This window comes from Danaus plexippus, chromosome 6 (genome assembly GCF_018135715.1).
Source record: "Danaus plexippus chromosome 6, MEX_DaPlex, whole genome shotgun sequence".
Lineage (NCBI taxonomy): Eukaryota > Metazoa > Arthropoda > Insecta > Lepidoptera > Nymphalidae > Danaus > Danaus plexippus.
In genome coordinates this window covers 9,007,515-9,031,392 of record NC_083540.1, presented here as the reverse complement: position 1 = coordinate 9,031,392, position 23,878 = coordinate 9,007,515, and the positions used below count along the sequence as shown (strand labels likewise).

The 23,878-nt window shown below is 32.6% G+C and overlaps 5 protein-coding genes across 5 annotated transcripts; 3 read left to right on the top strand and 2 right to left on the bottom strand.

Annotated features, from left to right (window-relative positions):
* Positions 1 to 4,308: 4,308 nt before the first annotated feature.
* LOC116779280 (translocon-associated protein subunit beta) lies at positions 4,309 to 6,288 on the bottom strand. Its single transcript, XM_032673552.2, has 3 exons — positions 6,142 to 6,288; positions 5,622 to 5,998; positions 4,309 to 4,733 (listed from the first exon to the last, which is right to left on the bottom strand). Exons 2-3 carry the CDS (start codon positions 5,991 to 5,993, stop codon positions 4,533 to 4,535), a joined length of 573 nt encoding a protein of 190 aa, XP_032529443.1. The 5' UTR covers positions 5,994 to 5,998; positions 6,142 to 6,288; the 3' UTR covers positions 4,309 to 4,532.
* A 236-nt stretch (positions 6,289 to 6,524) lies between these two features.
* Positions 6,525 to 8,059, top strand: LOC116779281 (protein POLR1D-like). Its single transcript, XM_032673553.2, has 2 exons — positions 6,525 to 6,744; positions 7,810 to 8,059. Exons 1-2 carry the CDS (start codon positions 6,677 to 6,679, stop codon positions 8,057 to 8,059), a joined length of 318 nt encoding a protein of 105 aa, XP_032529444.1. The 5' UTR covers positions 6,525 to 6,676.
* A 1-nt stretch (position 8,060) lies between these two features.
* On the top strand, positions 8,061 to 11,603 carry LOC116779277 (centromere/kinetochore protein zw10 homolog). The gene is made up of 5 exons (XM_032673549.2): positions 8,061 to 9,570; positions 10,028 to 10,231; positions 10,554 to 10,683; positions 11,113 to 11,254; positions 11,347 to 11,603. The coding sequence occupies exons 1-5, from the start codon at positions 8,061 to 8,063 to the stop codon at positions 11,560 to 11,562; spliced, it is 2,202 nt and encodes a 733-aa protein (XP_032529440.2). The 3' UTR covers positions 11,563 to 11,603.
* Positions 11,604 to 11,997: 394 nt separating this feature from the next.
* Positions 11,998 to 14,554, top strand: LOC116779278 (RCC1-like G exchanging factor-like protein). The gene is made up of 7 exons (XM_032673550.2): positions 11,998 to 12,254; positions 12,361 to 12,539; positions 12,612 to 12,803; positions 12,897 to 13,099; positions 13,219 to 13,391; positions 13,836 to 14,000; positions 14,148 to 14,554. Exons 1-7 carry the CDS (start codon positions 12,143 to 12,145, stop codon positions 14,483 to 14,485), a joined length of 1,362 nt encoding a protein of 453 aa, XP_032529441.2. The 5' UTR covers positions 11,998 to 12,142; the 3' UTR covers positions 14,486 to 14,554.
* On the bottom strand, positions 14,545 to 16,058 carry LOC116779279 (mediator of RNA polymerase II transcription subunit 27). The gene has a single exon (XM_032673551.2). The coding sequence runs from the start codon at positions 15,973 to 15,975 to the stop codon at positions 15,076 to 15,078; it is 900 nt and encodes a 299-aa protein (XP_032529442.1). The 5' UTR covers positions 15,976 to 16,058; the 3' UTR covers positions 14,545 to 15,075.
* Positions 16,059 to 23,878: the final 7,820 nt, after the last annotated feature.

Below are 23,878 nucleotides of genomic sequence, written 5' to 3'. Positions count from 1 at the left end.
AGGTTATTTAATATATCCGACCTAAAAGCAACTAAAAAACTTTCGGTCAATATTTTTTTAGTGTGTTATCCATAAATACTTTGTTTCTTTTTGCGCTACAAACAAAATTGATATCGTAGGTACTTAGCAGAAAGACTGGGATTAAGATGATATTTTTGTATTTAGAAAATTTTAATTAAGTTTATTGATAATTATCAGAAAGCGTTACGAATTATCTCAGATATACAATGTCGTGGTGGCCTGGAGGTTAAAGGCCTGCCTCCCATACGTCAGGGCGCGGGTTCGAAACCTGGCAAGTACCAATGTGATCTTTTCCGAGTCATATGTACTTTCTAAGAGTATTTAGACACCACTGACAAACGGTGAAGGAAAACATCGTGAGGAAACCTGGTCTTATAATTTCAAATTATAAGATTGAAATCTCCAATCCGTCTTGAGCAAGCGTGGTGATTAATGCTCTAACCTTCTCCATGCGATAGGAGACCTGTGCTCAGAAGTGGGGTCTGATAAGCTGATGATGAGGACAGATATACAAAGAATCAACTCCTGTAAGGATTTCAAGAATCAATGTTACAAAAATCCTTTTTAAAAGGTGACTATAAATTTGTGACTATATTTTTGGATGGAAATCAAGTTAACATAAATATATTAGCAGTGGACACACACATCATTTAGATGTAAATTTTATTGCAATCATTGCACAACCAAGACTCATTAATACTCCCACCTTCGCACCGAAACGAACAGCTACCGTTATTATGTAACGAGCATTACACCTAGAGATTGTAAAAAAAAAGTACCTACTAGTACCACCAGTACAAAACTACAAGAAAATATATGTATCTAAATAAATACTTTTTATATTTATTTTAATACGAAATATCTCATTTCAATCAAAATATGTTCCATTCTTAATAAAACATGAAATCCTGGGATTTTTTTTGCATTTCTACTGGTTAGTGATTGACTGTCTACCCGAAGATAGGTGGAAATAATGTGGGTTGTAAACGCACTATGTACACACTCTATACTTGAAGGAACCCCAATTTTAATTGCATGAAAACGCAGACGCAAGCAAACTGTTCCAGTCCTTTGCCGTGTGAATGAGGAAGTAGGAAGCGTATCACTTCGTATGGATGTGAGGAAATTCTACAACGAAAAGATGAAGATTCACTGTGCACTTGATTGTCTGATGAAAAAGGGGATCGCGGGAATTAAATACTGCAATTCCTGCAAACACTCTCCAAAGTGTATCCTATATAAAACCGTGAAGCTGGCTACTTTTCGCCCGTACTCAAGGCTGGCTTGAATGGTTATAACCAAGTCTTGATCACCAGTAAGCCTTTTTAAACGTCTCTCTCCAGCAGGAAGGGGACAGATGCGACGGTATTATTCCACACTTTACCGCACCTGTGCTTTGTATAGACAAAGAGGCTCTCCCGGCGGGAAGTACCTACCTAGTAATGCACTTTTTAAGGACACCGAGATTCCTTGCATCTGCCTTAGCTGTGAGCTCCGCGAACAGTCCAAAGCAAAGATTCTAGGAAACCTTAATACCTTATAACTCTAGGTGGTCGGATACATACATCGAATACAATAATACATTATGAACACGAGGGGTTAATGTGTTCTCCTCTGGGCAATGAGAAGACACGGTAGGTTTTTCTTTAACGCCCCAGTGGTAGACTGCCTGAATTGTGGACTTAACACTCTCTACCATGGGCTCTTTTTCTAACTCTAATTGATTCCGGCTGGACCCAATGCTGGATTGATATATTTTCATAACTGCAATGTCTTTTGCGTAAACGAAAACCCCCAGTAGTAATAAATCTCTAATAAATAAATAGAGTTGCAGAGAGAACAGCCGTCTGAGGAACCTCTGCGATGACTTCCATTGGCTAAAACAAATAGCCATTAGGTAAAAAATCCATGCAATCAGATCAGATAATTTGTTATAGTTAGAAAGCTTTCCACTAAAGGTATTGTGCTAGACCCTGTCAAAAGCTTTTTGGATATCAAGTGAAAATATGAAAACTTTACTGTTAATGAGATCTTAGACTTTCACGAGTATTCATTAGAATAAAACTAATATTTTTTGGATTTACTAAGCGAATTTTATTATTTCAAAAATTACATAATCCCGACTTTTATAGCTCTAGAGAACAACTTCACTGTTGTTCTCAAGAGCTCTGCTTCATAAATGTGTTTATGCTATCCGATTGATCAAGAATAACAAAACAGCTAGACTCTCTGTTAGCTGTCAACTATTAGTTATTTTTGTAGTTTAAAATTTACATTTATATTCTTATTTATAGCCTTATAATAAGGTAGGACAGGGAAGACACGCCTCAAAATACTTTTAAATAATGAATGGTGTACAAAAACAAATAGCTAGTGCTTTTAAAAATGTTATTATATTAATTAAAGGCGAGGCTCATAACGAAATTGTATAAGTGAATGAATAAATTTAATAACATTAATTTCTGAAATAATTTCAATACCACACACCAGTAGGTATTTTTACCTGACTAGTATTCAGATTCCTCTCTCTTCCTCATATTTAATTTCATATCGACAAGGTAAGATTTCTGTAAGGAAAGGTAAAAGGAGGGAAAATTATTAATATCAATTGTTTTACGCTTCCTAACCGAATAAATTATATAATTGTACTTAGGTGTTACAGTGATGGATGATTAAAATTATAGATAAGATGACAATTATGGGGAATTGGTGATTCTAAATACAATGACATATAACTATAAAGATAATGTTCGTGGCAGACGAATTTTCCTCATCACTAATTGACAGTTATTCAAGAGGTTTTGAACCGAGATAAATTTCATATTATCTTAAATTATTGTCTTTGGGTAGAGCTCTTGTGATTTGCGAGGAAAGAATGGTTGCATCAGATTTTTTAATTAATAAAAGAGAATTTGAATTAAGCCAAGGGTGAATAATCATCGAGAAAAAATATCGTTTATCTTGTGAAGTTATTTACCTTGATTAGGAGCTGTAGACTGTAGTTCAGTTTAACGTTTATGCTTTATTGAAATTGTGTCGGGATCTCAAATTATGTCACATATCGTAAATAAATTATCTAAAATGCAGTTGGATTTATTAAGCTACTGGTATTGTCAAGATTCGGAAGAATTTAGTTATTTATAATAAAATGATACTTATTACATCACGACAAATGTTTAGGCTTTTAACAAATGTTTAGGTTTTGGCTTAGGAGGAAAGGAACATGGACTGGGAAGGTCTTTTTTATGTTAGTAAAAATTAAAAGAGCATTGCTTCATAACCCCTCTCTCTCCAGGAGGGCCTGGTAATCGTGGTAGTCATGTGAAGCTCCCAGCAAGCATGCATTTCATCATGGCTGAGGATTTACACACTAAAACAACCAACAGCTACCCCCAACGCCATAATGGGAAATTAAGGGATCTCTTACGCATTCACCGCGATAAAGTGAAGAGAGCATGACGAGAAGGTTAGGCCAATTTGGTGGCGTTCATAGCACGCTTCAACTGACCGTGTAACATTTATGTTAGTACTCATTGTTTGCGGAGATTTTTTAATTAAAATACATACCTACTGTGTTCACTTTATACACGAGTATTTCTTAGAAATTCGGTTTCTCGCCGTTATTCATATACAAATTTCATTTATTCTAGATAAATACACTACATTCTTTCTCTTTTTGGGAAATGCACATGTGACATGCACAAAAAGATATCTTCGTAACCTTATTTTCTAAAATATCACAGTTTAATCTTTAAAAGAATGTAAGTACAAACTGATGTAATATTATTTAAATGAGTTCCACTCTATCCTCTTTCTATTAAGTCTATCCACTAACGAAACCCCTAGACTGACGTTTTGGGATCCACACTGACATTCAACAGGAAAATTTCAACTTCACCTAAATATATGATTATATTTATCAGTAAAATGTATGAAAGAATAATGTTCTCAATTAATATAAATATTCTAGAAGTTAATTATTATTGCCTTCATTATTTACTTGTGTCCTATAGTCAGTTAGATCTTTACTGGGAATGCAAACTTTTTCTGTAAGTTGGACTTGATGTAATGTAGACTTCACTGTAGTCTTACACAGACAGTAAGTTAAGTTCAATGTAGCCATGAGACAAGACTGTGTGTATGATGTCCAAAAAAAATTCATATAAATTAATTTATTATTATTATTATTATTACTCAATAAAGAAAGCTATGAAGGAAACATTAGTAAACGTCTTTTCCATTCACACACAATAAGTACAGGTCCCTATAATAAGGTAAAAAACATAATAAATTAGAAATATTTTTTATTGTTCATATAAATTATTAACAAATTAATGATGGATGAACATATACTAGGGATATCATTGCTAATAAAGTTTAAATTAAACAAAATCATGGTATATTTTTTATAAATGAACTGTATTTGATTTTCACACATAACATATATATTAATATGTATATTAATTTAATATTAAACGCTATTAGCAATGACATGAACTAACTTAAACTACCTAGTGAGTCTTTTTAGGTTTCGAGAGTTTCTCGTATTTGCTCTTAGATGAATACCAAAGTCCGAAGGGGATAGCCAGTGATGGGAGTGTCATAACAGCAAAGGCCGCCCAGTCCAGGATGTGAGATGAGAACTTGCGGTCATAGTCCTTGAAGGCTACGATTGTGCCTTCACCGGGGGCACTACTGATTGAGTATTGAACCTGAAATAACATAGAAAATACTTTAAAAACTCATTGATCATATATAGTTATATAACATACAATAGGCTTTTGATTGTACTATAAATATGCTCAGTCTATGAATTTTTTTTTATATTATGACAAAAATGTATGGCATAATAGGGTTATGGCAACACATTAATAATAATTACAATAAAAAAAAAAAAGTTTACACAAGTCAGTTAAAAAATTATAGCACAATTACTGATACAGTTCTGAAGGTTTTAAAATGTAGGATAAAAAAATCTCTTACATTAATAAGTGTCTATGATTAAGAATCTACATTAAAAGCAGTATCACAGTTCATGCATGACCTTTTCTAATTACACAAGAAAATAATTCTAAATGTAATATCAGCAAATATTTATTAGTATAAATAATAATTGTGACTTATTTTCTTTGACACCAATAATTTTTTTTTATATTTTCCTGAGGGTTGTTATGTTTTGAAAACAGCTGAATAAAGGTAGAATAAATATATGAAACAAAATGACGTATATCGGTATGGACCTGAGGTTGCAATGATGTGAAAGTCATTATATATCTTATTATACCACTAATACTAACAGAAGCTGAGATACATTAAGATATATTGAATTGAAGTTTACATGACAAGTAAAGTGTAAATATTGTGATGAGAAAATAGGATCAAGGGCAAAGAGACATTACAACATGGAACAAATCTAGTCAATTTCTGCTAATGCAGAAATATAACATGGTATTAAATGATCATTGAAGTATAAGGGAAATAAATATAAGCAACTTCAATACTATAGAACCAATTAGATGAATAGTAGTCGAAGAATATGCTCATTATGAATGAAAGGTGAAAGTAAATTTGTCAACAAAGTGTGTAATATGTATAGTTACCTCAGCAGAATCCTCACTGGGTTTGTATGTTACTTCTGCTGCTGTGAAGTTGAAGTAGCCATATCTGTTGGATCTTACAGTAACGACGTGTGAGACATTAGTTTGGGGTGGTATCCTGTCTATGTGAGCTGAGAGCTGTCCTCCGACCACTGCAAAAACTTCGGGATGGAATCCATTATCTACAAGTTTTACATCCACAGCTGGGGCTGTACCCACGTTGAATAATGTGTACTTTATTAAAATGTCCATGTTTTCAACTAAATATTTGTTTAACACTTGTTTAGATATTAATAATCTCGCGACCGCTGGCTCTTCCTCCGCTGCGAAAGCCGCAGCCAGGAGCAGAAACACCGACAATAATTTAGCAATCATTTTATCTGTAAAGAAAGATTTAAGACCCTTGAGCAGATATTTCCGATACTAAAACTATGAATGAAAATATACAGATTTACACATGTAATTAGTAATAATAAAAAGCAATTAAATAGAGATATTTAAAAAAGAACTTTCTTGCTATTACCTTATGAGAAGAATAAAATGAAGGTTTATTATATTAAGAGCACCAACAGAACAACAGAAGTGAAATGTTACGTTTCGTGATCCAAACTTCAAGTACGTGGCTGACGTTTCACTCCACGCGTTCAAAATCTTGCCAGGGTAATGTACTATGACAGTTACAGAGACATTCAAATTTAAGGTTTCTATGAAACTAAACTATATAAACTCTAGTAAAAAAAGAGAAAATAGCTTTTTTCAATTCCTGTTCATATCCAAATAAACATAAAACAGCATATTAAATAAAAAAACTACTACTTATATTACTATGATTATTTAATGCATATGTAACTTCCTTTTAATCAGTCTACTGCCATTTGAACGCATTAAAAACAATTGACTTTTGTCTGTTGTCACTTTTCAATTTGTCAAGCAATTATCGAATTTATTGAACTTGTGTTTTTGTTAAATAAAATCTACCTAAAAATGGATATCCTAGAATAATAATAAACTCCTTACCGACAGAGGCAGCGAGTTGAAAACATATTCTAAGTTAAACTATGACTGATAAGGAAGTTGAAAGCAAAGAACCTGATAAAAAACCGCTAGATGACGAAGCGCTAGAGAAGTATGTAATATTTTTATGTTTACAAGGCGAACTATGCCCTTTCCATTGATACTCGTTAATTATTATTATTAATATGTAATTTACTAGCGTAAAAGACAGCTACGCGCAAACTTTCTCTCCCTATTATGAAATTGATAATTTATGTATTAGTCAATATTACTACTATAATGAGATCTAAGACTTTCGCGAGTTTCATTCATTTAAATGAAACTAATATATTTTCGGATATACTACGCGGATTTTTATTATTTTAAAACAACATAATCCTGATGTTTCAGTTACTTTTCAGCAATCATGATCACGGTTGCTGTAGTTTTAAAAATAATAAAAATCCGCGTAGTATATCCGAAAATATATTAGTTTCATTTAAATATTACTACTATTATTATTGTAATATTTATCATTCAAATTGTAAAATGCAACGACGATTGTAATTAAGTGTTAACTAAATAACCTTATTTATTAAATAGGGTTATTTAAAAATATATTTTTTTGGATTTTACTTGAAAAACATTAATAATTTCTTTTGATAACAGTGCTACATTTACTTAAACAATAAATGAAAGCTTTTAACTATATTATTACTTTCTCAATTATCATGGTTATTTTTTTAAATTAAGGTTCGAAATTTATTAAGGAATCCTGATGTTAATTTTTATTTAATAATTTAACTAAGAAAGCGATCAGATTTAGTTGTTAGTAAAAGGTTAATATTACTATATATATATGAGTTCTTGTTTATTTTGCATAACATTGGTTTGGATAAGTTATAGTAATCAAGTTTTTCGGAAGAGAATATAAATTGGATAACTTACAGTAATCAAGTCTTTCGGAAGAGAATATAAATGTGTCAGTTCTTACTGAATTTTGTCTGCTATCAAAAGCTATCATAAATTATTGAACATGTTTGGTCAAATAGGTCCAATACCATAACTGATTTCAATCTGAAGATATAAACCTTTAAAGAAATAAATCTAACATTGCAATAGAAAATAAAAGTACACAACATTTTGTATATTACGATACCTCATCATTTTTATTTACATGGCTTGTGTCATGTTACAGATTAGCTGTGGAAGAACTTCTCCGTGAGGCAGTTCAAGGAGCTGCAAGAGCTGAAATTGTAGGTCCCTCGGGTTGGATAAAAGCCCCTCAACAGAAAACCAACAAACGATTTCTAGTCAATACCCTTAGGCATGCTGTGAACTCGAACAGGCATCGCAATTCACGTGCTCATATTTCTAATAATTCTCAAAAACACGAAACCAAACCAGAGCCATCCATAAAAAAAGATCGGACCAAAAGAAAACACTAAAATGGCGGATTATGATGTGGAAAGTGTTATAAGAAAAATTGTCGACGCCAAAGGCAGTACATGGAGTCCGCATGAGAAAATACCGCTGATTGCCAAGGAACTCGAACAACAGAAGGCCGACTTGAGACTGTTCCTAGGAAATTGTGATTTCGATATAAATGCTATATACAATGAGAGCACGGAATTATGCGCTGAGAGCAAGGATCTTATCCAAGAAATGGAAAAGTGTAAGAAAGAAATTGAACAGGAAACCATGGCAGAAATACTCAAATCTATAGAAAATCACGACCAGATAGCAAAGCAGTTGGAGTCCATCAACTTTGCATGGAATATAGTGTCTGATATTGTCAAATGTGGCAAATATGTGAAAAATTTCGACGAAGGCAGAGAAGCTCAAAGTTTCTCTAAGGCGGTGGAATCTGTTTACGACATGCTGAAGTTTATAGAAACTCCCGCTGAAGGGTTTGAGCAGTTGGATCTGTACGCGAACACCAAGAACACAGCCAGGTTAATCCTGGATAGTCTTTTGAATGACCTGTATCAAGCATGGTTCCGTATGATATCCTACACCACCCAGCCGGATACTTCGAAGACTGTCATAACACTCAACATAAATATAGACGACTCTCTCGTATCAATAGACGTTTTGAACGCTCTAGACAAATGCGAAAAACTCTCCGAAAAGATCAGCGAATTTGCTGACTTTCTGAAGAAAGAAGTATTCGTACCGATACTTCAACACGATTGTTTGGTGTGTGTTGAATCGGATGAAGTAGCGACAATCACTATTAATTACAAACAAAACTATACGCCGACTTATGGTGACGTCATAGGCAATCTGAGGTTGCTCTTCCATTTCTTAAATAACAAATTCAACGTTGATTTCAAGCCCGATAAGAGCATAATGCGAATGTTGGGAAATCTGATTGCATCCGAACTGTGCGAGATGCTGATCAAAGACTGCTTCATTGACACAATACCAAATAATATAAACGACCTTCAGCGTTACACCCTTGTTACGAACGACATAGCTGATTTCCAAAACTTCTTGACGGTACTCAAAATATTCCCACCAGAAGGTCTCTCCCTGCTCAGCTACATGGACAGAATTGATGTTTTGTTCGCTGACCGGTCCAGCCAACACTTCCTGGCGACCGCGAGAACTATCATGATGAAGGATTTGAGCGTGACTATGTCCATAGGCGTGGAGAAAATTCCCGACGAGCCGGTGTCTTTCGATATCTTCGAGGACGATCCCCACGTACTAGAAGCTTTAGAAACATTTGATAAAACAGTACCAAAAAGTTTATTCTACTTCCCAAGATGTATGATATCGAAGACAGCTCAAGAATTATTAGATTTAGTGTACATGGTGATGGAGCAGGCGGTGCAGTGCTCGGACGTGGTGTGCAAGAAATTGTACTACACGGCCAGGTTAATATTTGAGTTATATGACGCGGTGGTGCCCTATCACCATGAAAACTACTTGCACACAATACCCCAATACGTTGGTAAGTCGTTTCGTTACCTTTAATATTTACTTCATTAAAAATTTAAGTCGTGGCTAGTTTTAAATTGAAAGAATAATATAAATGAGTGAATGATTTGAGAGGTTGAAAATTGAAATTATAACCGAAAGAATGACCATTTTCAAATTAGTTTTTTAAAAATATTGGACATAAAGTTTTTAAACGCACTCCAATTTTATTAAAACTGTGGCCCAATACTTTCTGACGACTTGTAATGCACGCCATTTCAAAAACCTTACCCCTTAAAATGAGAATGAAGAATAAATAGGGTTTAATTATTTTTGTTTGCAATAAAAAACCAGGAAACGAATCTATTATTGACAACAACAAAGCTATTGCTAACAACAGATAATTCCATACTAAAGCTACAAGAACCGAAGAAGCTAGGAAATTGAGTGTTTCTATGCTTCAATGGAAGATAAAAGATTTCAACTTTCAGCTCTGTTCCACAACAACTGTATGTTCCTGGCTCACAACCTTCAGATGCTCGGTGATAAGTGGCTCTCGTTGTTGGACCGCGAGCCGCAGTACGCGGTGGGCTTCATAGATCTAGTGCAACGAGTACGAACTCTGGGCCACAGACACCTCGCGGCTCACATGCAGCAGCAGAGGAAACAGATCCTCGACAACATACGATCCTCGGGTGAGATGCTCTGTTGAATGATTTTCGGATTAACTTCACTTATACTTTCTCATTATCATGTTTACGAAAATCAGATAAACATAGTCTTGGATGTCATAAATTACTAGAGAAGTAACTCAGACTAATATCGACTGGATTGTGGGCTCATAGTCATTAATGTCCTTAGACATTATCTCCTTTTAAGGTTTCTTAAGACGACCACACAAAAACTTGATTAAGTTTCCAATCTAAAATATAACTTTTGAAGAACACTCTTTCAAAATCTACAATTAAGTTTGGTCCAAAACGCCAGTTTATATTGAGATCCCTTTGATTGACTCAGATCTGAACTGCATAGTAGTGAAGGATGTTCTGAGCGAGAACGCCGAGGCGGCTGTCCGACAATGTCTCAGACAGCTGCAGATACTCAAGAACGTGTGGATAGGAGTGTTCCCGCCAAATGTCTTCACGAGGTACACACGATCAGTCACTCCTAGTAGGTGTTGTTGGTCCTATGACTGGAGTACCTGATCATTAACACGAAGCTAACGAAATAACTGAATATAAATTAATTTTAGGTCGTTTCAATATGAAAATTAATTTTTATAGTATAAGAAAAATTAACCAATAAAAGTTGTCCTCGTTTTATTAATAGAGACAAGTATCAAATAACTGACACTGGTGATCACACTGACAGTACAAAGTAAATTGATGGTTCAAAAATCTACATTTATCACAATTAAAAATCTTTAGATTTGGATTCTATATTAAGTAAATACGATTACAGTAGATGTTTGAAAAGACTGCTAAGGTTGACAGAAGAGAGATTTTCTGACAGTCAAATCATTATATATATATATATTTTATTTATATATAAATAATATTTCTGAATATTTATTAAGATTAATGGGGACGCTAGTGAACATGTTCGTGGAGGAGCTCATCCACCGCGTCTGCTCCGTCGAGGACATCTCCATGGAGATGGCGTCTCAGCTTACTGACATGTACACACTCGTCGTTCAGAAATCGCCCACTCTGTTCCAGGTTGACTTATGTTCATAACCATATTATGAAATATTTTGATGTTATTTTTTGTACTGTAATATTTAACTTCTATTCTGTTTATTTTTTATCAGTCCCTATCCGATGTGGAGCAACACGTTAAATCTTGGATTAAACTACAAGAGCTGATTTTCGTGCTGGGAGGGTCGTTGAAGGATATTGAGAATCACTGGAATGACGGCTGCGGTCCGCTAGCGGTGCACTTCACGAGAGAGGAGCTACGGAACCTTATTAAGGCGCTGTTCCAAAACACGCAGTTTCGTGCCAATTTGTTGGCAAAGATTAAATAGTTCTATGTCTGTAGACATTAATATAATGTGTGTTTAGTTGTGAGAGTGGTTTTATTTAAATTTAGACTTATAAAATTTACAGATAAAGTAATAAATGACCTCTATACTTTTTAATTTTTATAGAAGGCTGATTAAGTTATATTTCTTTTTAACTCTAAAATTTGTCATGTAGCTTATTAAAGGTCCTTTAATAAAGGAAGAGGATAATTATCCTCTTTATTATGTAAAACTTAGGGAAGTCTCTTATTTTACCAAAAAAGGTATCATCAAATTTTCTAACACATATTATCAAATAGACATTCCTAGAAATCAATTGATTATTAAGGTTAATTTTACTTATTGATGTTAGCGTGAAAAGAAGATTTATTGTTATGATTTTTTTTTGTTTTCTGTGCGTAAAAAGAATAAAGATTAGTTTTGACTTCTGTGACAAGTGTCATCTGTCAGAACATGGAGGTACAATTTGTGATTCAAAATTCAAATAAATGAAATAGGTATCAAATAGTTAAGAACTTTATTTTATTCATAACGTAATTTTGAGTATTTATTTTAAAAAACCGTTTTAAAGACTAAAATAAAAATGAACGCTATAAAATTACTTGTACAGCGGAGAAGTTATCCATTGATTTTTAATCGCACAGCTACAACTAAAAAGAAAATACACGATCCCAGTGAAGAAGATCGTTTACCGAGTAAGCATTTTATAGTAATTTTAATTATTTATATATTATATTTGTATTTCCTTTTTAAGTAATAACAAATCACAAAAACAAATATATAACCTAAGTTTTATTTTAGTATTTCAATATCCTATCAGCACGAGTTCAGATCGAAGAGTATATGTATGGGGCTTAGCGGAAACTGGCGCTCTTGGAATACACATGCCTAGAGGAAAGAAAAAAGGCAAAAAAGCTTATAGGAATAATTTTAGTTATGCCTGGCACCCTATAAGATCCAGTTTTTGTGAAAGGTTTGATGTAAGTCTAGGCTAATATTTTGTGTTATTTGAATATAAATTAAAATTAATACTAGTACATCAACTCTTACAGGTAACAAATATCGCCTGTGGCTATGGTTTCACGGTTGCTGCGGTCAAAACCAAAGAACAGCATAAGGTTTTTGGCACAGGCATTAACACTGACTCTCAGATCGGTTATCACGCACCTAGAATGGGACATCCTCTTGAAATGCTTGTCAGCCCTGCCCCTATTTTTATTCCATATGCTTCTTTAGAAACTAAGGTACTAATTAACTATATCTAATCTTATACAACCTCTTTGAATAAAGTGAAAGAGGGCAATATTATTATTCTCGAATATCATTGTATATTTTAGATAACTGGTCTTGCAGCTGGCAGAGCACACACAGTCATACTAACAGACAATGAAGGTGTGTTTACTTTAGGGAATAATGCTTACGGGCAATGTGGTAGGAAGATAAATCCTCAAGAAGAATACAAAGGAAGTATGGTGTCACATAATATTAAACATCTAGGGAAGGAAACTATCAAGAGTGTTTGTTGTGGACAAGATCACAGGTATGTATTTCTTTTAAATTTGTGCACTCCAATGCAATGATTACAATGTTATTAAAGAAAAAAGCAAGTAAAGATAAAAATGTATCGCAATATATTGTATTTAAACATAATACTTCTAGCCTTTTCATCACTGAATCAGGGAAAGTATATGCTTGTGGGTGGGGAGCAGATGGACAGACGGGTCTTGGGATATATGAAAATCAGGGATTTCCGGCTCGCGTTAAAGGAGACATTACTAGTGAAAATATAGTTAAAGTTGCGTCAACCGCTGATTGTGTGCTCGCACTGAGTGGTAATCTTTAATTACTTTTCTGCATTAAAAACATTAACAGAAGACATTGAGAATTTTCCAACCAGCTTGTATCATGAAAATGTTGTATGCAATAAGACTAAAATCAATTTGAAATCTGTGTGTTGTAATGAGTAACTAGGTCTTATATAGTAATTGATTTATTATACATTTTGCTTGATCTCATATTATCAATACCGACCAAGTGTAACTAATACACAACAGTAACTACATACATTTCCAATTTTAAAATCACAGATCCATGAACATGATATTGGTAACAGGTTGGTTCATGAAACTGAAAATGCTGTTAATGTTCCAATACCATCTTATGTTGAAGCTTGAGGATACAGAATGATTTAAAATTACCCAGAAATACTCCATACTTGATGAATAAAATAAGTTTTGTTGCAAACGATATTCCTGATATGCTGTCGTGTTTTACAGACAGAGGTGAATTGTTTGGTTGGGGTAATTCAGAATATGGTCAGGTACCCATGAACACGAAACAGCAACAGGTCAACATGTCATACGCCTTGTTAAATTTTACAAAAGGTTTAGGGAAAATTGTTGACATCGCAGCCGGAGGGTCATTTTGTTTGATCTGTAATGGTAAGAATTCACAGGAAATGCTTGAAAATATTATTATTGGAGGTTTTCCAAATATTTAAATGTTCTTTTTTTGAATTTTTTTTTTGGAATAACATTAATTTTTTATGTCATTCAATACATACAATTATTTGTTATTTGATTTTCCAGATCAAGGTGATGTATTTGTTTGGGGCTTTGGATTGCTGGGTTTAGGGCCGAATGTACAACACACAAATAAACCGACACAAATACCGGCTCCATTGTTTGGCAGGAATGAATTCAATCCTGAATGTATGGTCACAAAAGTTGCTTGTGGGATAGGTCACTTAGCAGCGATAACTAACAGCGGGGATCTTTATGTTTGGGGCAGAAATAGATATGGTTGTTTAGGGCTCGGCCATCAGAATGACCAACATTTTCCATTAAAAATTGGTATCGGAGCTCATGTGTTGTCGGTGAACTGTAGTGTAGATCACACTGTGGCTGTATGCAAACCATTTACATAGATGTTATATTAACATTGTTATTATATATAATTCATGGTTGTTACAAATAAATAATTAAATTGAAAGTTACTCGGTTTATTATTCCGTCCTTATAATAATACCAGCAGCTAAGTTATTTGTTTAAATATTTGTATCACTACTAATATCAATTACATTTAAGTTTCACTATTTACATATTATTGTGTTAATTATGCCATATGTTAATAGAGACAAGTTAGTTAGGTGTAAGGTTTAAGTGATTATTCAAATATAATGTTAATAGATTTATATGATTTTTATACAATAAAATATTCTTTCTCATACCTACAATATAGATGATTAACAGACAGGCTTATTGTCTTAAAATTTTGCTAGAAATTTACAGTGAAATTTTTTACTCTTTATTCAGCAATAATAACAATAGGTTAATAATATTTAAGGGAAAATTTATAATTTTTAGACACATGAATACAGTATCAAAGATACAATTGTTTACCTTTTATAATGTCATTTTCACTTATATCACTCATCACCGTTTTATATATTGAATGAAAATGCAGTTGCACTTATATGGGAGCAGTGAGCTGCATTCTCATTCAATACCACATTAACTATTGTTTGCATTCATCGTGAAAAGGTTCAAGGGTGCGGAAGTCCCGCCAGGCGGGCGGCAGCATGGATGTATGGTGGAGGTGACAACCACACCGCTTACATGGCTCACTGAACAGGTTCACATAGCTGTGTAGCCAAGTCATAAAAGAACGAACGGCTAGTTCTGGTAGAGTTGGAGAATAGAAATGTAGCATGGCTGCATGTGCATTTTCAGTTACTTTTCTAAATACATGGTGCCTGGACTCAGTCCACAAGTCTAGAGTCTCGCCGTAACCTTTCACCATAACCCATTCCATAAGCAGACCCTTAAATGCAACCACAGCTTTTAAAACATGGCTGAGATTGATTTGAACCACTGCATTACTTGCGAAAGGCCGTGAAATTGTGATTTTCATGTCATTGTATGAACGGTCTATATTATTAATAACATTGTCGACCTGTAAGGGCGCTACGTTGTGGTTGCTTTGTAGTTTTCCTCGTCTCTTGGTGCTGCCGGAATTTATATATGATCTTTTTAGAGAATTTTGACTCAGCAACGTGTGGGCAAATGAACTATATTCGTGTATTTTATCGGTCCATTTATAACTATTGACCAGTTGGGTATACAAAGCCTGTCTATCTTGTGTTGTTTCTTGGCTTAAAAATGTCGTATTACCCAAATTAAATGGCGCTGTAGGTATGGGTAGTCCAGTAACTGTTTGTTCTAAGTCACGCAGATTTATGTTTACATTGTTCAAAAGTTCTTGCAATTCTAAAAGAAACTTATCTTTGCCATCCTCACCGTGGTCCGCTCTTAGCCCATTTGATAGAGTTTCAAACACATGGCTCACACTTGATCGAAGAGTTCTAAGTGAAGTCAGTGCAGAGTTTAGCTGCTCGACGTTAATTGTTTGATTCATATTTGGATATTAAGTTATTTCATAACGAACCCAATATTTATTACTTTAAACAGGAATGCTTACTAACGTCGCTAGCAATCAAAAATTCCTTGACATTGACAGACTCACTTTGACAATTTATATTCTTGAAAATTCAGAAAATACCTAGGTACTCTTAAAACTTTTATCCTAATGTTTTTATGATAAATTATTAGAAGAAGTATAATTAATTTTTATCATTGTTAGAATTAAATTATTTTAGTTAATTTTTCTACATCATCTCCAGGACTTGACCATAATGACCACTTTTTTTTTATTGCTTTAATTATAATACTATTAAAAAAGATTTCAAACGTAATTCATTTTCTATAATTTGATAAAGAATTCAGAAACATAGTTGGAAGGATATCGGAAAAAGCATAGTGTCACGTCTCTATTCTCCTGTATTTTATTTTGGGTTTCCAAATTATTTTTATCTCACTGAGAAAGAGACATTTCATTATTAAACAGAATGTAAATAGTAAAAATACCCCATGTTTCGACTGAATTCACGATTCAATTATAGCGTTTCATTTATGATCTAAAATACTTAATAAAGAATTTAATGTATTTATTTTCTACATTTAAACTCATATTTCTGACACTGTTTAACTTTTTGTTATATTACAGTACCTAAGAATTGTATTTTCGAAGATATATATAAATTTCTTATTAATGCATGGAAATTACATAAGTCAAAATTTCAATTTAAAGACGAGGTTTCAAAAAACGAAGAAAAAAATATTTTCACTTATTCCAAAGGCATCCAGTAAAGGCACCTCCTGACCATAAATTGTCATAACTCTTTATGTGTTAAATACCTAGCCGACTTTTTTTGCACAAAGTACTTGACTTTTAAAAGACAGCAGAGTCATTTATAGGAATAAGATACTTTAAAAAATACAACCGAGTGATTTAGACGGCCTCCCGCGTGAGAGTTTAATGATAAAACCTTGACAGTGGCTCTGTGGAAAATGATTCATCGTATACACCTTTTTGAGCAAATTCTTTTCTGCACATAAAATTCCCTCGCTAGAGAGCGTGGTTGCCACTATCGATCAAGTTAGTAATATCATATATCTCTGGGTTATGTACTGTCTTGCTGTAAGACAACGGGTTCAATAGTAGCTTTTATTTCTAAATACATCGAAAATTAAAAATAATTCGCTATCTGGATCTAAGCACAACGCAACCTGTGGCAAGATAACTAGCAACCATAGATAAATAATAAATAGCTCACTACCGAATAAAATTGTAATTTGATAGGCATTATTTGTAACTCTCGTATACAGGATTTATGAAATTTCTATCCAATACAAAAACTAATTTTTGTTTTCTTTTACACGTGTCTCGTCAATCATTTCATGTTCGGTCGACTGAGTGGAATTCAGACAATTGGTTGTCGGATAAAGGCCTGTGATTTGGCGGCCTTCGCTCATCCGTTTATCTTATTTTATTACATGAAAAAATAACTCCACGGAATTGTATAGGTTGTTGTAGTTTTACTTTTTTGTTATAATATTTTATGTTCAGATAGAAAACGATTAATAGCCTATAGATTATATAATTCAATCCTTCATGAATTCGTTATATTTTTGTGTATGGCCTTATTATTTGCATATTCTGAAATGGTAACCTGTAATAAGGCGAAAGCGTATACATTTAATAGATTTGTATATATGTACCAGGGTTGTTAATCGGTTGTGTGTAATGGTATTAAGGTAGCATCGCAAATTAGTTTGATGGTCTATTCAGACTACAAAAGGGACTCAAAGGGTGCGATAGTCGAAACTACTTATTTGTTTACGTAGTTCCGATGTGGTGTCGATAACAGGCAGACGGAGTTTATATGCCAGTTAAGATATATTGAATTTTATCATTGTTTTTCATCTTGTTACTTATCTGTTCATTAATTAATTCATAAAACAAATATGTAAAATTAATTGTAAAAATTCTTTTAAAAAATGTAACAATATTTCTGTGAGTATTTGAATTAAGTTCTAGAATATGATTATTATTTTATGTTACTAGACCGGAAAATAGCAAATAGCAAACAGATTCCTAAAAAACATATTAAGCTGCAACATTGTAGTTGAATCACGATAGGTTCGGTTTTATATATGTTCGTGTTGCCATGTTTTACGAATATTTAAAAATGTTTTTTTTTTATTTAGTATAATTTGTTGTTTAACATAATAATATAGGTATGAGATGTAGGTGAGACATTGTAAAAAAATCCTTTCTTAATAAGCTTTCATAATCGTTAATATAAATATCGTGGCAAAAATCATGTAAACTCAATCTGTGGTACAAATCTGTAGACAATGAATTGCTGAAATAGTTAGAATTGCTTGTAACAATAGCTTCAAGTATAACTATTGTGGATTTAGTTTTGATTTTACTTTGAATTATTCAGTCTGTTATATTGGTTCGAGATAAAAATTAAAGATAAAGGTAATGGCGATGAAACCTTATTGTCTTTATTCAACTTTAAATATATTTTTAATCTGTAACATAGTTAGATTGTGTATTTGGAAATTGATAATATAACAGAAAATATAATGTTTACTATATAATTGGTATGTATTAAAGCTGAGCTAATAACTTGAAATTTTTCTTCATTATAAAACCTTATTAAGCAACCCTTTTAAAAATTTAACCCTCACGGCAAAAGGGATAAAACACTGCATTATAAAAAAAAAGTTTCCTTTTTTGACGTTAACGCTAATAATGGGTTCATTATAATAATGATACTATTACGGAACTTTTATGTACGGATTAAATGAAAGTTGTTCGTACATTTATGTATTGAATTGATGTAAAATCTCGCACAATAAATCTCGTAAAATAGGTGTTTGTCACACATTAGCATTAATTATATAAAAATAGAGGTCTAAGTTTAGAAAAATGGTTGTTGTTTTTAATAATGGAAAATATAAAAAGGGATTATCGATGTTTGTTATAAATGTTACATGTTTTGTTCAGCCACCCTTTATAATAGATATAAATTTAAATTCTTGACCGACGATGAAAATGAAATAACAACACATATGTTTTATTTAGTCTCGCGTGTTTGCTTTTAAATAGTTGTGATATTTTGAGATTACCATTGTTTAACTACCGGTATTAAGGTACATATTTCATCTACAAAATTTTTGGAAGAAATTAAAAAATCAATGTTATTAATTTTGTTTTCCGTAGCTGTGTGAGGGTTAGGGTATTTAACGGTTATGAAACTGAGAGGTGCTTTGTGCTGGAGTAAAAGTTCTTTAGATATTTAATGAGCCTTGAAGAGATTTGGCCGTTTGGTTTATAGAGTACTTATCCTTTATCTAAACACCTCTAGGGGTGAGACACAGACCCATATAATTTATATGTATAAAATGTTTTTATAATCTATGCTTAAAAAATATTTTCTGTGTATAATTTTACAAATCATACTATGTTTTTTAAGCTGCCAGGTATAATAATTAAAAATAAAAATATGGTCACTGTATAACGAAAACGCGATTAAGTATTTGTTGACCTTTGTCAAAATTTAATATTTTACTCAGCTTTCAGTTACAAAGTTAAAATGGCGCAGGTGTGAAGGTGACCGTATGATGAACTTTGAACTAAAAGATAACTTGTATAGAGCAGCTGTGACACCTGCGTTGGTTTTGGGATCGATTGAAAAGTTTTCGGCCTCGATTATATGAAAAAAAAAAAATATGTCAACACAATCAAGTTATAGTTTCCATTGGTTTAGCGAAACGTGTATAATTTGATAAAAAATAAATTCCGGCGAATCTGCAAAATGTAGTTCAATGTGGTTTTGGCTTTTTTATATCTGAACGTAAGCGTTTTTTTAGTGAAACACTTTTTCTTTCTCAGTCGTACCGGATGTACCTCTTTAGTTTTTTCTAGTAAACGACGTAGTGCACTAGTGTATTGGATTTATTTTTTTGCCTTACGGAAGTTAACCGATTATAATGACTTCACAAGCATCCCAGTAACCAGTTAATAACATTTTGCTATTTGATAAATTTGTCTTTTTAAGACTAGTTAGACTAGATAATAAAAAAACGTTTGAATAATCCTACAGATTATCTCGATATATTGCCAACAATTGAAATAAAAAATTAGTATTAATCAAAAAAGAAACTTTAGTTAATTTCAATAGAATTTGGCAATATTGTAAACAAAGCAATTGACCACGATTACTCCGTTCTTACGTACAATTGAATGTTAGTTCTGATAATAATTACATCTCCATGAACCCACTACTGTTTTAAACAATCTTTTCACCATTAAACAACTGTGTATATACATATGTTTTTTTGGTAAAATAATTTAACACAAAAATTTACTGCCAAATTGATTTGTCTAATTGACACGATAATTTTTTACTCATCAAAGTCTATTTATCTTTGAAGAGTGAGTGTTGTATACGATAAATATATAATGAATTAGTTTTTGTTCGCGACATGGTCTGCGTCACTTTCAAAATTAGTAATGTATAGCTGACCGGTCAAACTCTGTTTCTCCTTAAAGCAGTAAATAAGATGGTTTTAATTTTTTTTCGATTGTATGAAAAGTATCCTATGTCCTTTACCTAGTTCTAAACTATCTCCACCAATTTTCAGCATAAGCCTATCTTTAGTAATAAATAGTGTAACTAACGCGACTTTCTTTTATATATAAAGATATTTATAATTTTTAACCAACTCACAAATATTAAAATCTGATTATACCAAACACTATAGTTTGTTAAACAGGCTCTAATGAAAATCAGATAAAACTGGGAAGTAAAATTGCATTTTTTTCTTGGTATTTAGCAGGCGAAACAAAATATAGATACTACTAAAAAGTACAAATTAAACATTTTTTAAAATCGCTAATGAGCTCCTAAGACTTATTGACCTTAATGGCATGGTCTTTAGGGAAGTTGGTTTCCCAAGGAACCGTCAGCTCTTTTAACACAACGCGCTTTAAAATTCTTAAACACAGAAATATGCTGGTTTCGACTTTACCGCACAAATATGCTCTGATATTTTATATTGTTACTCATACGTATCCATAATTATAGTCCAATCCGGAGCCGCTTTAAGAATGCAGTAGTGCTTGACGTTTGATTTTATAGTCCTATTACCTTTTTTCACAAAATCTATTGATCGTTCGTTTGTGGTTATGTTTTTTTGCGTCCTGGCTACCGAAAGACTAAGCGCTTTACGTGTGATTTCTAAAACCCTGAAGTGACGACGCGAGTATTGACCGCTATCCAGGAGTACTTAACATCCCACCAGCAAATACTTAGCAGGTACAACTGCCTCCCCACCGACAGAGCAAGTTTTTACGTTACCTTAAACAGATCTGACAGAGTTAGCTGGAACGCATTGAGATAAAATTTTAGCAGTGCTGGCGACCAATCATTAATTAGAGAGCGCTAATTTAGTGCTATTGGAAAGCAAAAATCTACTATGTGTAACTCGTTCTGCATTTCTAAACTCAATCAAAAAGCTCATAATAAATAAACTATATATAAGTATATACAATAGAAGTATTAATTATAATAAATTTAAGGCTTTTTTAAAGTATCTTAAAGGATACTAACATCACTAGGGGCATAGACAAGTCTATCAATACATATCAGCTGATCACGTTTGTTTACAAGATTGTTAAATTCTATTGTAATGTGCTACTGTATGCTATATATACTTTGGTTTGTTTAGCATTTTTATAACGTTGATTATTTCCGTTTCATAGAAGCTTCGTATTTAGGGAGCCAGATGTACATTTGTTTTTCATACAGTTCTTTATGCTGAATAGATAAAAATGTTTAATTGGATGCATGAAGTTACGAAAATAGATAAGGTGTAATAAAGGTAAAGGTATTTTGTTATAACACTGAATGAAGCTCAAGTATAGCATTTCAAAGTTCTATACACCGGATGCTGTATAGGTCCCTATCGGAAGTCACAAGTGAAAATCTTTAGTCTGAGTACGTGATGGAGAATTTTTCTTTCTGTACAATTTTTATTTGAAGGGGTTTCGTTAGTTTGTATTTTATTTAGCCCAGAATATTTCAAACTTCAAATATTTTTATCAACTTTTCGTTAATACACAGTAAACATTAAAAATATATACATACACGACCTGATCTTTTTCTCTTCTAAAACAAAGCGAGTGGGGAAAAGTGTGGAAATTCGTCTCATTAACGTAATGACTTTATCATCTACATTAATTTAGCAAATTCTTCAGGTTCATTATTTAAGTAATAGTCTGTATATACTTACTTTGTTCTTTGCGAACTATAATAAACATTATTACCTTCTAATAAACAGTAAAATAAACTGATAAGACGTAATTTCCTACTTCATGATGATTCTATTCAAGTATTGGTTTGGATGTTTTTTTTCTTGCCATGCTATAGAAAGTTTCTTATTTAAATTGTCTGCTAATAAAGTCATTACTGAAAATATGTTAGCACAACGCGTGCCATGAAAGACAATAATTCCAAATATTTTTGTTATAAAAGACAAGATCATGCCCGAGGGTTCTTCACAAAAGATCGTTGTTTACAACCTTGTCCAACTTGCAATTAATTATTTAGTAGAAAATAACGAGAAGAACAGATTCCTTGTAGTTATTCACAATATATATTAGTATATACATCGAAACGAACGTTAGATCGTTAAATAACTGACACTGACGAAACACGTCAAACATGTTCCGATTTTAGCTAACGATGTATTGATTATTATGATTAAGGAAGCAATAGGATCTTACACAAAAAAAAATATATAAATATAAACTGCCACCTTTTATTTTATTGTAATTTTGACGTAGTAAAGTAAAAAATATATATCTAATCATCTTTTAACTAGCTAAAGTTGGTCTGCGTTAGTAATGTTCATAAAACAAATGAATTTAAACAAAAACTATAAAAAACTAAAAATAATCGTAAGTTAAATGGAACATAAAACTAGGATAAAAGCAAATCTGAAACTTGTTACGCCGCCAACTGGCTACAAGAAGTACGTTTTCATTACACAGCTCAAAGATTAAGGTTAAGTTTGCATCAGAAATACACGCGGAGCTACGCGAGACGGAGAGTCCTTTAAGAGGAATTCTTCGTTCCGATCATGGTAATCAGAATTTGACATTGCTTTAATTTTGCTTTTTCATAAGCTGTATATAGATTTGCAAATGTTCCTCTTGTACTTTTATTTTATTTTCATAATGTGGTGAATTGAATATTTTTAATTTAATATATTTCCATTGCGATGATTATTAGTGGACAGTCTACTGTTACGTATCCTTAGTATATAGTCATTTATTGTAAAAGGTTTAGAAATAAAATCCTTACAAATTTAATATTTTTAAAAAGTCAAACATCAGCCAGCATTTTAGGTATTCCATATACAGGAAGGTGTCCATCATATACTGTAATTGCATTTCAAAGTTGGATTTTCTTACATTTTCAACTATTATCTTAATATTACAATAAAATTGATACTACTCATATAAATTGTACAACCAAATATGATCGTAAATTTCAATGTTTTTAAGTGAAAATCGCATCAAAATCTGTTAAGTATTCTGTAGTTTAATAGTGATAAATTCGCACGAGTTTGTCTGTGTACAATGTGTATTAATATCTAAGCTATAAAAGAAGGGAGAAATATTTCCATGTTACATGGATTTTTTATTGCTAACATATAAAAGTTATTAAATGTCTCCTTAGAACAATATTCGCATTCTTCCAGAGGAATCCGCTACAGACGTTTGTATGATGTTGAACTATAAGCACGAGTTTTCATCGTTTGTTTCGAAACGAACCGTTTCGTCGTTTTTATACATAATCCATGTGATCTATGAGTATCGCAAGTTCGAATCTAAATTC